Raw genomic sequence first — 16,628 nt, forward strand, 5'->3', positions numbered from 1 at the left:
TGGGCTATATCTATAGTCAGGGTATCTATCACACTGGCTACCAGAGATATCACGATGAATCCCAAACCTGGTTAATTAAGCCACTGGGCTTACAAAGAATGTCTATAGTCAGGGTATCTATCACACTGGCTACCAGAGATATCACAGTTCAAGCCCAAACCTCATTAATTAAACACCGTATAAGTAAGCCATTTAAAAACATTTGAAAGAAAGTAAAAACATCGTCAACAGTGATTGTACACTTGACCATGAGAGAACATTAATGTTTCAGATGTGTTTTTTGTTTTGATTCTCTATAAAGACAGTGACTTGTATAAATATATTAAAAAATACCTTCGTTCTGTTACTTGTTTGTTTGTTTGAATTTATGCACAAAGCTACACAATGGGCTATCTGTATTCTGCCCACTACGGGTATCGAAATCCGGTTTCTAGCGTTGTAAGTCCGCACACATACCGCTGTGCCACTGGGGGGCCGTTCTGTTACTATTCTAAAACAATATAATGATTAAAAACAATTCGATCGCAAATTTCTGTCAAATGTTTCTAAGCAAACAATAAAAATGCCGTTAGTAATAGCTCAGTAACACACGTATTCTTTTGACATGCACATTATAATATAAGCTTTTGTATGTTATCTCGATTATGATTGGCTAACAATTGGCAAAATAGGCCTTTATTTCTGTACAATCTACAGCATTGTGCCTTGGCTTTAATAATTACAAATAAAACCCCGTTGACGTATGATGTTGTTTGAAGTAGTTTGACTGAAATCTTTTCTGTCTTAGTTCTTTATGTTTAAAGTCTTTGTCCTCTAATCAAGAAGAAAAATGAGATTTCATGATTTCAGCTGTATGTAAGTGAATCAGCATGACATCGCGGTACTCTCGAACCAGTGTAATCCAAGTCATCCAGGCGGTAAGAACCTACCCATGGTCAGGGAAAGACCACTCAAGCATGGTGTATTTGTGGCAAACAGACTGAAGCCGCCACGTTAGAGACTGTGAGTGCTCATGAAAATTTTTTAAAGCTTTTTTTTTTTTGGACAAATTCTTCGTTGTGTCTTCCGTCAGAATAGTACATGCTCCAGTAAGCAGCCAAAGTACGTCTATTAGAAGCAGAAAAGAAAGAAATCTTTTGTCCTCTCGACGCTGTGTTTCTTTGTTACCGACATATTTACTCCTGTAGTTCACCTCAGCGATAACTAAATCAGGGACTTCTGAGAAAACGAAGGAGGGTTGGAATTTCTACCTATCTTACTGAATGACATGCGGGTTGCTTATGTTGTCAGTTTACTAATTACAGCGCAGTGTATCTTCATTGAAACACTGTGTAACAATGGGCACGTGCTAGCAGAAAAGTTTAAAGTCAAGTTTGCTGTAATGAGTTCGGTGTCAGGACCGTTGGTTTAAAGCGCAATAACAAGGATAGTTCCGAAGACCTGCTTATCACCCATGGTCCGTGGTGTCTCTAGTGCAATAAGGTATAGAAACATAACTCTCATACAAAGACAGAATGTATATAGGACATCAATTTGTCAAACTAAAACGTTAATCTATTCCATTCAGTATTTTTTTTTTGAAACGTAATGCACGGTTTGTGAGATCACGTCATTCTCAATATGCAGCAAGAGAAAACAGAGATTTGACCTGTCACTAAAACGCAAAGTCACTTGAGTGAATGTGTTTGTTTCTATACACGTTGTTGAGCATAAAACAATAATGATCACTGTTGTGATTACCATTGATGAAATACTGTGTAATGAATGATAATGTGGATAACATACAGTAATAGAAAGTGACACAGGATTCTAACTTTAAACAAAGCCACATTGAAACCTTGTACTAAAATGTATACTATTTTCAAATATCTAAAGTGCCATCTATATAATTTTTAATAATATACTTTTTTTATTTACATGAATTGAGTTTCTCAAAATATTATACGAGTCTCCCGGTGAGACAGCTTAAATATTTACAACGTTAAAATCAGGGGTTCTGTTCACCACGGCGGACAGGGCACAAATAGTCCTTGCACAAACATACAATGCCCCCCAGTGGCACAGCGGTATGTCTGCGGACTTTCAACGCTAGAATCCGGGTTTCGATACCCGTGGTGGGCAGAGCACAGATAGCCCATTGTGTAGCTTTGTGCTTAATTACAAAGAAAGAAAGAAAAAGAAAACAAACATACAAAATTATGCCAAAAATATGATTACTTATTTCTGTTTTTATTCCGCAGAATACACAGAGATACAATAAAAGTATAAATCCACCACGAGTCCTAAGAAAACTACTGCAAATATTGGACCTAATAGATGAAAAACGACCAAAAAATTATGAATAAGAATAACAATTTAAGTGTTCAGTAGAGCTAACTAAAGACTTGTCAATGTATAGGGGTCAAAATGAAAACACCCACTCCAGATGTGACACAAGCAGTGAGTGTTATTTTCACGTATGTAAATAAAAAGTTTTACATTTCCTTGTCCATGTTAAAAATCATTATGTCACAGAAGCGTTGCAATATTTTCAAAGCTCTGTTGTGTCTTGGAGAAGAATTGTGGCTCAAGAACTACGTATGAAAACGTCAATAAAATGCCTGCAAAAAATTTAAGCTGATACAGGTTTTTCTTCTTTATTTGTTTGGTTGAATTTCGCGCTAAGCTATTCGAGGGCGCTAGCCGTCCCTAATTTAGCAGTGATAGACTAGAGGAAAGGCAACTAGTCAACACCACCTATCGCCAACTCTTGGGCCACTGTTGTCGGACGGAATGGTGGTATTTGACTGCCACCCTTATATCACACTCACAGCTCCAAATTGCGGGAAGAGATTTTTTTTTCGGTAGCGGGACGCAAACTACAAAACCTTAACTTCACAGTCTGGCACACTAACCACTGGTTAGCGCTCGACACATCTGTTTAACTTCACAGTCTGGCACACTAACCACTGGTTAGCGCTCGACACATCTGTTTAACTTCACAGTCTGGCACACTAACCACTGGTTAGCGCTCGACACATCTGTTTAACTTCACAGTCTGGCACACTAACCACTGGTTAGCGCTCGACCCATCTGTTATATAAGTACTCGAGAAGACAAAATCCTTATTTGTTTTATAAAATTTCGAGCTTATAAATATATTGTTTTCACCGAAGAAAAATACAGGCTAAACAAGTTCTTTGATAAAACTATAAAAATAATATGTTAAAGAAATTTTGAAGAAACAATGAACTATATTAGTTATATAATATATTTTATTTACATTTGCGCATTCTCTGTCACATCGCCCTCCAGGTCTTCTCATCTGGCACCTAATTTTACCATCAAGTATTGATTCACCCTGGTCACAGGGAGAACGAGCAGTAACTCTTTAACCAAGCATTGTATAAAAGAAACCGACAAGCTCAGAATCAATAAAAGTTGAGGATCCCAGACTCATCGGAGGCAATAACGCGTGTAAGGAACATAGCGCTGGGGTAAATTATTCTGACAGTCATCTGAATGGTGTACAAACGAAAACGTTCCCTTAAGTCAACGGTGAAGGAAAAAAACAACAACTAGGTACAAGAATCAGAAGATGAGTTTGTTCGATTATGTTTGTCCATTTAGTTTTGAAAGAAATGTGAACGAGACAACACTCTGCTGATAACATCTACAAAATATGCATGAGGTGTTAAGACGAGTTTTAGCATTCAGTTTACACAAGCGCTAACAACGCGGTGAAATTAACTTTCATTGTTACTCAACAGAGCTTCTTGAAAGAGAACGAATACTACATGACAATGACAAATTTAGAGAGTAAGAGAAAAACGAGTAATTTTTTTGTCGTCATTTCTTTGAATGTTTTGAATAAGTCAGTATAAGCATAGACAAAAAAGGGAAGATACTGATGGATTAAGAAGTGAAAAAAAATATCGAATATTTAAACACTGTTATTTTTGATTAATGGGATAAGATATATCAAACATTCAGCGTGATAAATTAGCTGATTGTAAATTGTTTTCTATTTTCTATTGTTTCTTCCATGATAAATGTTTGTTGGAAGTAAATAATTATCAATTAACTTCAACTAAAACATTCATGGAGAGATAAACTTTAAAGTTGAATTTTATTAAATAGTGCACAAACAAAAATACACAAATAAAATAACAGAAACATGCTTTTACTGCTAAATTAGGGTTTGTTTGTGTGAAGTTCAGCACAGAGCTACACAATTGGCTATCTAAGCTCTGCCCACCACGGGTATCGAAACCCGGTTTCTAACGTTGTAATTCCGCAGACGTACCGCTATGCCACTGGGGGCGCTAAATTAGGGACGGCTAGCGCAGATAGCCCTCGTGTAGCTTTGTGCGAAATTCAAAAACAAACTCATTAGTGTGGAATACTAATGCAGGTATGTGACAGTTCCTGTCATCTTTTTTAGAAAGGGATGCTAATTGGAGAAAGTAAAACTAGAGTGAAGGCCAACCACATCGCCAACCTTTGGACTACTCTTTCACCAACGAATAGTGGAATTGACTGTCACATCATGACGCTGAAAGGGCAGCATGTTTGATGGGACGGGGATTCGAACCCGCAGATTGCGAATTGAGCGTCCTAACCATCTGGCCATGCCAGGCCACCACGATAATGAGATAGTAAAAACTGTTATATTCTTGCATTAACATGCCTTGATAATAGAGGAACGTTGTTATACTTGCGAATCAGAGTGGTTTACTAAAAACATGACAGAAAGGAATTGTTATATTTATATAGCAGCTTACTTTATTAACGAGTTTTGGGAAGGTAAACTGATGCAGCTATGTCAGATATACCACCCTTCGTTAGAGGTATTGTAATTTTTATCATTTTTATTGAGTAAAAGTGTTGTGTATTTTGACTTAAAAGTATTGTTCGTCTTCTTAAGTTTGTGTTACTGATATGCAGTTGAAAATATTGTAATGTTTATTATAGCATCATCTAAGCGCACCTAGTCTACGTGGTCAGGTATAACCGTCACTTAATTTGAGCTACTGACAAGTGTGGCTTAAAGCCAGCAGTACATGCCGCTACAGGGGCTATGTCAGGCTCTTTGAACCAAATAACGGGATTCATGTCACTTTTATAACGTTCTTACTGTTGAAAGTGAGGAGTGTATTTAGTGGCATTATGTCTCGAGCTTTGGGCCCTTAAATCCGCAAACCAGCACGCTTCCCTCTAAGCCACGCCCAGCTTGATACTAACTAGTAGCTTAAGTAAAAACACTCTATTTTATACAAAATTCTAGTTCGATAGGACTGTTTCTTATAAAGTTAATCTTCAACATATTTTTTCTCAACCTCATATAAATTTATAAGTTATACTAAAGGGTTATCGTTGAAAGGCTATGTGAGACGGCTAGGTATTGGACCACAACACTGATATTTTGTTAGTAAACGATAGACCAGTCAGATCTATCATGCACGTAATCACGGAAGAGTCCTAATCTGAGTCATTATCATATTTTGGACATCATTTTATATGAGTTTGTTTTCTCGAGTGAAGACTGGGTCTGGCTTGCTTCACCTCCGAAATTCCACCCACCCACATTCTTGCTTAAAGTGTGGGGGCCTCGAGTACTTTTCTTCTAAAAAACCCGTGTCATAAGCAGAGCAGCTGTTAATATTCATCTCCCATTCTTGGAAAACCTTGGACACACCATTTGCACCAATCCGCTGAGCAGGCTGGTGTGTGTGTGAGGACGTCAACAGCAGAGCTCTCGATCTTCTCCACTTGATGTCGCTAAAGTAGCTCTGTGACAATGAAGGATGGGTATCTAAGCAGTTCTCAGAGGAGTACTTTGAGAAAATTCACAGTTTTAACAGGACATTTCACTTGGGGTTCCTGAGCTTCAATTTGTGATGGGAAAACTAGCGTGATAGAAGTCGATAAGCCATGAATGTGAAGTAAGAGAAAACGTCACTTTTCCACTAATACTGATTGTGGTTATTCTGGTACATGAAGACTATGTTGTTAATTTTTAAATAAAAGTACATGCTGCTTAACTTGTTAATTGATTTGTTTGTTTGCTTGTAATTAAGCACAAAGCTATACAATGGGCCATCTGTGCTCTGCCCACCACGGGTATCGAAACCCGGATTCTAGCGTTGTAAGTTAGCAGACATACCGCTGTGACACTGGGGGGCTTGCTAATTGAAGACCCTCATTGGATATAGATAATATCAGTATACTACTTACAAACTTCCTGGACTGGAACAAGTTGAGTAAAAGGTCAAGTGTTTAGGTATTGTGTTTTTATATATATTATATTCAATTTTGTAATTTCGTGCCAAACCATGATTTATAAGAAGCAAAGTACTAATAATGGTATTATTGCTATACAAAATATTATTAGCGACATAGGATTAAAATATAATTTAAGTTTAATGGTTTTCATCCATCTGTTTGTCTATGTTTACTGACGATCAGCTAGAGCAAATAAAAAAAAGATAATTTTTAGTAAATCCTAAGAATGAATAAACCAACAACATACTGTATCTATTCGTTTTAACGAGGCCACTTTACAACAACGCCCTATTTATTGGCAGCTCTCGACACGCTTGGGTAAGGGCGCAAGAAGGTGCTGAGTGACACCAAAGAGTTCTTAACGATCCCACCAAGAACAAGGCCACTATTCTACAGCAGTGTTCTTAATTTCGTGGTGATTTTTTATTATTATTTGATTTTACCGCATGAAAGCTGTTTTACGTATCATTTCAGGTTTTATCTATCTTCTTCATCAGAACTAATTTTTTTTTATTAACGGTATGTCCTAATTAGAAGTTATTTTTTCATAAATATTTATCCAGACTGTACTGAGAACGGATCGCTAAGAGCTAGCACTCCATCTGTTTCTTTGTTTGAATCATAATGTTTAATACAAACTACCATATGAAAAATATTAAGTCGCAATAGTTCAATTACTTACATCATGACCAGTGAAAGAATGTAGTTTCGAGCAATAGGAGTTCTTATTAGTCTTGTTAAATGGATGGAAAGAAAAATCAGTCAAAAGAGCTTTATGCGACCTCAGAGAGAAATATTTATTTTTCAACTCACCTCTACGTTATTTCATCTCGATACTGCATGACGTTGTCCATCTCATTGGTAAAATCTAGAATTATTGTTTTTTCTCCACTATTTCGTTTCGTTTAACGTAATATTAATGATATTTTAGTATTCATTCTAGAAAATGTCACCTATGGCAGCTTAGTAACTTAAAGAAACATCCAGCTTTATGTATATATGTAAAGCTACAAAAATAAAACAAGCGAAAGGAAACTCATGCAGGTCGTGAAGTTAATTTCTCCCCAATAGCCCCTCCCCAGTACATAATCGGTAAGTTTGAAGGCTTATAATGCTAAAAAATTTGATTTCGATACCCGTGCTGGGCATAGCAGCAAACAAACGTAACAGCAAACAAACCAAAAACTCTCCAACACGGGATACTCACTGCAACGGAAACGTTTTGAGTGTCCTGAAGCCTATTTTAGATCCTCTCAAAATAATTTTGTTTTAATTTTTTAACTTTTAGTCCTGTTCGAAAGTGAAAAAATATAGAAATCAACTGTAAGTAAATTAATTTTAATGTATTGCTGATATTTCTCAAAAGCTCCTGTTCTATAAAGAAATTATACCCACTTCTTTCGTTTATAATCTACATCTACAGTCCAATATAAACATCCAAATTAGGCGTTTTTTTAAATGACTAATAAATACCATCACCAACAAAACAATTAACGACAAATGTATTACAGACTCTGTAAGAGTGAAAGATCGAAAAAAAAATAGAAAATTGCTCTTAACATGAGTATGTGTGTGTGTGTCTTAGAATTAAAGTATGACCAACGAAAACAGACAAATAGACTTAAGAAAATGTTCTAATTTAATTTGAGACTACACTCAGTTGAAATAAGAAGAAAAGCGAATATAGAGTCTGATTAACAATTCGTTAACTGGCTTCAGAAATAACCAAACGTTTACCTACAGCGATACCTTCAGTTAAGTGATGACATTCAAGAAACGGAGATTCTAATCTCAAGGTCATTCCAAAGAGAAATAGGCCTAACTAGTGATACTTATCAATAAGACTCCATGTCTTGCAGTAGCTAGTTGCGTTTTGGTACAACAACCCGGTCGGAATTCTAAGCCTAACGCAGCAGGCAATGGTGATAGTAATCATAGAATCTGTCACTGTAGTCTGTCGGCGTGAATGATGACGTAAAGATCACCAGAGCGTTGTAACTAGATTATTTACATCCCTTTTTCTCTGCCATAAAAGAATTCCTAAGAAATATTACCACATTTTCTATTTGAGAAAAAACTTGACAATTTAACGCATTTCCCATGTGTTTTCTATTTATTATTTCAAGTATTGGGATGAAAAATCACTTTTCTCTGTAAAATACGACAAGAGTTACTTATGTCTATAAAACATGCTTTGATTCATTCAGCTGTTTGGTCTCATTAAATCATACATCTTGTGTATAAATACTGGAAACGAAACCTTTCTTTTAGAAAAATATTGTGCTGTGCGTCAAAAGATGTACTGTTTTTGTTCAGTTGGACATTAATTACTGAATAATTTCCTTATAAAATCGGTAGATTGGAAACATTTAGTACATTTCACATATATATATATTCAGCTGTTCCCATCTAGGTTGTGTTGGTGTCATCAAGGGATCTCTGCCCTATTAACAGCTGTTCCAGATGACTTCATCAAACATCACCTAATGGTTTATCAAAAAACCAACAACTCGGATAGCTCATCACAAAGTGTCGGCTTCTTAATTGATGTAGCAGTGGAGATATGCTGACAAGTGCGGCTTTCTCTGCGTCTCCTGACAGATATGGAAAATTCGGGAAGGTCGCGAAAACTGAAACTCGCCCACCCTTAGATCGGCTTGTTTCATAGGACAGAACTGTAACGAGACGAGTCAGTAAGAATGGAAAGATAAGGAATGAAGACAATGTAGACTTTATGTCCGAGTTAATCTCCCCTTTACAATGAATGTGGGAAATTATGGCTATATACGCTGAGCCATAAAAGAAAAAGTAAAAGCTGAGTTTTAAAACAGCAGTGTTCATATTCTGTTCTAAGGCCCATAAAAATAGTTTGAATCTGTATTGATTCCTTTCAGATCATGATTTTCGTATATATATATAGGGGAGGATATAAAAAAGATATATCATATTTAAGTTTTACTTTGGGACCCCTACAAAAACAAAAAAACTAGTTTTATATTTATACATGAGTGTCTATTTCTTACTTTTGAGATACCAAACTAATAAAGCTTTAATACTGTTGTATTATGATCCTGTTTGTAGCATTTCGTTTTAAAAAATATTATTTTAAAGTAGCTATTTTCATTAAAAGAATACCCTACCTGAAAGTCCTCCGGTGGGACAGTGGTAAGTCCACGGACTTACAACGCTAAAATTCTTGTTTTGATTCTACGCAGTGGACACAGCAGATAGCCCAATGTGGCTTCGCTTAAAACAAACAAACCCTACCTGAAAATAGTCCTGCCATCACGTTTGTTATTTATTAACAAATTACCGCTTTTAGATTTTGTTGTTGTTGTTGATCTGAAATACACTTTACAGCCGTATATTACCATACGTATATATACGTTACCTATAACAGACGCTATTTACCCAAATCTTTTGAAATCCGCGAGATAATTTACCGCAGTTTCTGAAAACCATAATATCGGAACTAATTACGCAGCTTTATTTTATGCTATAAATGTTAGAAAATTTCTCTCTTTTTTTGGATAAATTAAATATTTACTTTTATTATTTTATTTTTGTTTGAGTTTTATGAGAGTGGATTAATTAACTGTTAATTTTTAAAACCGAAAACAATTTAGATTAAAAGGTTAATTACAACTTAATTGATGATAGTTACCCAAAATGAAACTGTTGTTCAAAACTGAAATTAAAAACCTATCATGGCAAATAATTATACTTCTAATTAATGTCAATGATGTTTCAGTTTGGTAAATAATGAGTTTGTCTGGATTGCCGCAGTTGTCGCCCAAAGAATTCGGTGATTACAGTTTAACCATGAAACTTGAAGAGACTGTTTACAGAATCTTTCTTAACAGAATTAATTCCGCTACATTTACATATCTGCTTCTTAGAATAAGAACAAATAGGAGTTATGCGAAGTTACTCTAGTCATAATAGCTGAATATATCGTTACAGTCACGACAAAGAAAAGTACTATTCATGGGTAAGTGCGACCCGCATCAACGAACACTGATTTCGTGTGTATAGTTATAAATGATGATGAAATGGAAGACAATGAAGAGTTACTACACTCATTATAAGCTTAATTAAAACTTAATGACACATTTGGTACATTAAGTATAATTCTGATGCTGTATCGCATGACGTGGAAGGGCTGGTTTTATGTATTCGCTATTTCTTCTTTGTTTGTTTGTTTGTTTTGGAATTTCGCGCAAAGCTACACGAGGGCTATCTGCGCTAGCCGTCCCTAATTTAGCAGTGTAAGACTAGAGGGAAGGCAGCTAGTCATCCCCACTCACCGCCAACTCTTGGGCTACTTTTTTACCAACGAATAGTGGGATTGACCGTCACATTATAACGCCCCCATGGCTGAAAGGGCGAGCATGTTTGGTGGGATGTATTTCTTCTTTATCGACGACATTTACACGAAAGTGTTCAGAACATTAAGGTTACTTTAAGAAGCATTTTATTTTGGTTAGAATGCAAAAAAATAATTAAAACACTTGCCTGGGAGTAGACGTTGTATAGAACTATAATTAAATCAAAATCTACGAGACATAACGTGTGAATAATGAGAAAACTACAAAAACAAAGTAGGTGGTGGAGATTAATTTCGTCGTTAGATAATATGGGCGACGAAGTATTGCAAAAACAAAACATATTGTAAACAAATAAACGTAAATTAGACACTGCACCTTTATCCTAAAATAATAATTGAACATAAGTAATAAACACGTTACAACACACACTGCTCTGCACTCGCTCCTACGTCGTCTTCTAAGAGCCTGAATGACTACAGTGATACAGTTATACCTACGCGCAACCACATAAACTTAACCACGAAAGAACTGAAGTATCTTATGAAATGAGCATAATTATAGTTCTATTACTCATAGACTTTAAAGGCTTCATAACCTTGCAACTAGTGCAATTTGTGCAGGCATTATTATATTGTTTGGAAACAATGCTGAATTAACAAATTACATTCTTCTAAGTAGCGCAAGAGTGAGTTTCATTAAGCCGGGCACGTAATTCACCAAAATTAAACATTTTATAATTATTTTAGTTTCTTAACGGCAGGAATATTTTGTAGATTTAATTTAAGACGCTATTACAAAGTACGTAAGTCCAAGCTAAACAAAATGTTCCAGAAAGTGAACAAAGCTCGTCTTATAAATAACCTCCAGATATACATGACGTCACTATCAAGCTATATGAAAAAAAAAATGTATATTAAGGAACATTAAAATTCTTTGTGCTGCATGCTTGGTTGTTCGATCAGAACGTTAGGAGAGTTTCAATAGAATTTAAATATTATACATACTTTTACTGAGGCGACCAAATATAGTTAGGCTTAGAACCTAGCCTTCCTACAGGCTGTAAATTTTCCAAGAAGCATATTTCGATCAGATTATATTATCCTATACCAAATACCAGGCATAGTTATCAGTACCACCATTTTCAAAATGTGATAAAAAAATAGTTTTCGCAGATAAATTATACCGCTTTCCATCTGACATCGAAGAAAACAAAAAAATCATGAAGTATTTTTTAACTAAATGATCTTAACCGTTTCTTTCAATCCTCTCATTGTCCATTGCTTTTCACTGTATTTTTTTTTTTGCATTGCTATTCACAATATTGATAGAATTTCACGGCTTTTCTTCGTCATCATCATATTTTTTTACGCACAGTATTGATAGAATTTCACGACTTTCGTTCGTCATTATCATGTTTTTCTTACACTCAGTATTGATAGAATGTCATGATTTTCTTTGTGTAATATTTTTCCTACTCTGTTGTTCATTGTATTGATAGAATGTTATGTCTTTTGTTGGCTATGTCAGGTTCTTTTTCAATTTCGATCAGAGTACTGGTAGAATGTCATGATTATGTCATTTTTTTTTCTTACACTATTCTTTATTTCAATGGTAGAATGGCATGATTATGTCATTTTTTTTCTTACACTATTCTTTATTTCAATGGTAGAATGGCATGATTTCCCTTAGTCTAAATGAGCTTCAAAATGGTCTTACTTTCAGATAAATTACATTGATTAATTAATCAATCTTGTACATTTGTGCCTACAGGGCGTTTTTGTGAGATTTTTGTCTGATCTTCACAAGTACACAAAAGCTTAACATGTGTTAGCGCTAAAAAGTTTCTGATCTATTTTCAGTAAATGTTTTGAGGCGATGAAAAGCTCTTTTTAATTCAAGTTGTTTTTGCTTTTCTGCACAGTTACATTTCATGCATGGTAATGATTATACCTTCGTGTATGCGACTATTTTTTCTCCTTGTTCTCTGGCTAGCAGAGACTCCTCAAACAGCTGACAACGAATTTAGTACGACAATTTACTGTTAACATTATTATTATTTAACCAATTTGTTTAAATTGTATTTTTATAAACCTAAGAAACGTTGTAATTTGTGTTCTACATCTTACTGTTACGTCTTGTTTATGATCAGAATAAATTAGTGGTTACCAATATAACCACAAGATGGCGCTGCTCTGAGATAAATAAAACAACCCATGGGGTCCTCTTATGTGACTCTTACTACTCAGCTGGTCAACTCTTAACTCTTGAATGTTCAGTTTAAACATTGAACTATATGTGCACAATTCCTTGAAAGAAAATCGGCAACTTGTTTTAAAACCATAATTGATAGTTAATAATTTTTTTGTTTTTTCGTGTTGTACAAAATTTTCAAAGCCTACTGAAGTCACACTGGATGCATCATTACGTTCTTTCTGCAGTGTTTTGTATTGCTTATGGAGCATCTTTCAGGTAAATAACTTAAAAACATCTATTTTATTCTAGAATAAAAAGTTAACTGTTAATAAATATATTGATTTTAAACGTAGTTGGAAAACTTTTAAAGAAACTTATAACTGTGCAGATGGCGGTGGTATCGAGAATATCATATATATAAGCATTCGAGATTAATGTAATGAATTATGTTTCTGTTTTAGTAGTAGGGTTGAGAATAGACTCTGTACATCTTTAACTTCATTTATCTCTTTTATTCATACCCCTAACGTTACGGTTACTTAGGTTCTGGTAGTAGGAGAGTTTCAAAAACGTAGCATGTGGCCGACCCGAAGCTCATAAGTTTAAATGATAAGCTGGCTCTAACCTCGTGCACATGTGGAATCCTCATTCTGATAAAGAGTAGCGCGGTTTCGGACGCTCATAGGAGAATTTTTAACAGATTTACAAATGGTTTCTTTACAAGCTGAAAATCATACACAGTTATAGATTGTTCTTCATTTTGGAAGGTGATAAGATATTTTAAAACATAAATTTATTAAATCTATTCTACCATTTTGTTGTTGTTAAATTTGCGATAACAATGTTTGTAGTCTGAACCTTTAAATTTTTATTGTTTTATTTTATATTTTATTCAGTTCTGAAAATAAAATCATTAGACAGATGTGAAATACATTAACGCTGTACAAACAGCCGCAAGAACATCATTAACGCTGTGCAAACAGCCGCAAAAACATCATTAACGCCGTGCAAACAGCCGCAAAAACATCATTAACGCTGTGCAAACCACACAAGTAAAAAAAGTGATATTCGATAGTAATCAACATCAACATTATTTGGAACAGACCGATGTGAAATACGTTAACGCTGTGCAATCATCCACACAAACAATTATGTTTAGATTTACAATTTTATATCAACACAGTTCTCGTGTAATCATTTATACAGCTGCACGTTGTTCCTAAGCTCTAACGATCTCTATCTTGATAATACCATCTTATCTAATGATTTTATATCTATATTTATATCTGCTAATAAGTTAATTCTATTGGGATAACGACATAATACGTACATCTAAATGTGTGTAGCTATTTATATAGTTAAACTTGAGTAACAGTTATCATGTTATCAGCAAACACGTATCATAACTGATTACACGAGAACTGTGTTCATATAAAATTGTAAATCTAAACATAATTGCTTGTGTGGATGATTGCACAGCGTTAACGTATTTCACATCTGTCTAATCATGTTTGTGCGGCTGTTTGTACAGCGTTAACGTATTTCACATCTGTCTAATCATGCTTATGCGGCTGTTTGTACAGCGTTAACGTATTTCACATCTGTCTAATGATGTTTTTGCGGCTGTTTGTACAGCGTTAACGTATTTCACATGTGACTAATCATGTTTGTGTGGATGATTGCACAGCGTTAACGTATTTCACATCTTTCCAATCATGTTTGTGCGGCCGTTTGCACAGCGTTAACGTATTTCACATCTGTCTAATGATGTTTTTGCGGCTGTTTGTACAGCGTTAACGTATTTCACATCTGTCTAATGATGTTTGTGCGGCTGTTTGTACAGCGTTAACGTATTTCACATCTGTCTGATGATGTTTGTGCGGCTGTTTGCACAGTGTTGACGTATTTCACAACCATCTAATCATAAAAATAAATACAGAATTTAGTGAACCGGGAATATTAACTTACAGTACATATACGATTCAAATCCTGGTTTACCTGTTCGTAATGAAAGTGAAAACTCCAAGTTGCTTGAGGCCAACAGTAGCATCATTATCAGTCGCCGCATGATGAGTGACGGGTCGACGAGACGCCACATCCTCCTCCTTATGACAAGTGTTCCCACTTTGTCAAACTTGACAGTGGCGCCACAAGTGGTGAGCGAAGAAACTTGGGTAATATTTAATCCCGAGTCTTAGTAACTACGTGATTTACTTTGGACCACATTTAACAAGGTTCCGGTAAAGCCTCACGAGTTTCAGTAGCTCCTGCTGTCTGGCATTCCGTGAATCTGTTTACCTGTAAGCAAAAACAAGAAAATGACAATCACTACCAAGAAGACTTTCACGCATATGCCTTTGGCACTCTCGAAACCAGCTCACAGCAATGTTCAGCTATCAGATATGACAGAGAGCAAACATCGTGACAAGGACTTCTCCTCCTCACTGTTTACCTAGCCAAGCAAGTCCCCAGCTAGTCTATAGTGTAACATGCTCAGAAGGGAGCGCTTGCACTGCCATAAAATAACCATTTCTACAGACGGTCAGTAATCATGTGTTCCAGGTTTATTCTCATAAATAATAAAAACTACTAAATCTTCTTATATTTATTAACGTACCTTCTATCAACGTCACCAACTTCTCTGCATACCAATATTGCTAGGCAATGAAACCAACCTCAGTCGACTTGTTTTAAGTTACAACCATGATTAGGGTAACGCTGTATTAACAGACACACGAGTGTTGGTCACATAAGGTATTAAAAAACAAAATAGACTTTGTTGTGTGAACGTGTTAAGCCTTTTTCTTTTATACAGAGTCAACTATACGTACGTATGCCTCTTTAACGTTTCAAAAGATAAGGGTATTAGTACACAGGGTAGCTTTCTTTTCTGTCAGAAATTACACAGGATATCTTTCTTTAGGGTGAAACAGTACAAAGTGTTTCTATCTCTTGAGCCAAACAGTGTACAGTATATATATATTTTGTCAGATACTATACAAAGAATCTATCTTATGTGAGACAGTACACAAGATATCTTTCTCTTAAGTCAGACAGTACAGAGGATATCCTTCTCTTCCATCAGACAGTACACAAGGTATCTTTCTCTTAAGTCAAACAGTACAGAGGAAATCTTTCTCTTCCATCAGACAGTATACAAAGTATCTTTCTCTTAAGTCAGACAGTACAGAGGATATCTTTCTCTTCCATCAGACAGTATACAAAGTATCTTTCCAATGCGTCAGACAGTATTATAAAGAGTATCGTTTTTTTTGTGTGTCAAACAGTACACAGGATGTATTTCTCTTGAGTTAGACAGTATACAGAGTATCTTTCTTTTGAGTCAATCAGTACAAAAGGCATCATTCTCTTGTACCAGAGAGTACTTTGGATACCTTTCTTTATTGTAACTCGCAATATGTTGTACATTTTTAATCAATGAGTAAATAGATGTGTGGTTATTAAGAAGTAGATGGAATATACATTACATTTCATAAACTTATGGAATGTCTCATAACTAATGACAGACTTGCTGCAACCATTTGAATTAAAACCATAGTTTGATTTTAAAAGTAATCCATTTTATTTTACTATTTAGAACAATTTTCAGATATCAAGACGTTAAAGTTTTAATTATTGTAGCATTCTAGTGACTTATAAATATTCCGAACCTTTTGTTTTTCAGAAATTACTTCATTGATCATTATGACGAGATAGTTTTTTGTTGTTGTTTTTTTCAAAACGGGCTAAAATGTGATAATAATATTAAAAGGTCATATTTAAAAATTATTTCTAACCCTAAGTTCATGATTCAACCAGACCAAAATTGCTAACAACTATGGA

General features: G+C 35.1%; 1 protein-coding gene across 7 annotated transcripts in view; it reads right to left on the reverse strand.

Annotated features, from left to right (window-relative positions):
- LOC106458791 (discoidin domain-containing receptor 2-like) overlaps nucleotides 1–16,628 on the reverse strand; it is a 324,729-nt gene that overhangs the window by 90,772 nt on the left and 217,329 nt on the right. For all 7 annotated transcript variants that reach the window (XM_022385127.1, XM_022385128.1, XM_022385126.1 and 4 more), the window contains one exon: nucleotides 14,784–15,083. In XM_022385127.1, the coding sequence (XP_022240835.1) occupies nucleotides 14,784–14,883 (100 nt within the window). In that variant the 5' untranslated portion in view covers nucleotides 14,884–15,083. The remainder of the gene's footprint in view (nucleotides 1–14,783; nucleotides 15,084–16,628) is intronic.

Source organism: Limulus polyphemus, unplaced genomic scaffold (genome assembly GCF_000517525.1).
Source record: "Limulus polyphemus unplaced genomic scaffold, Limulus_polyphemus-2.1.2 Scaffold515, whole genome shotgun sequence".
NCBI classification, from domain to species: Eukaryota; Metazoa; Arthropoda; class Merostomata; order Xiphosura; family Limulidae; genus Limulus; species Limulus polyphemus.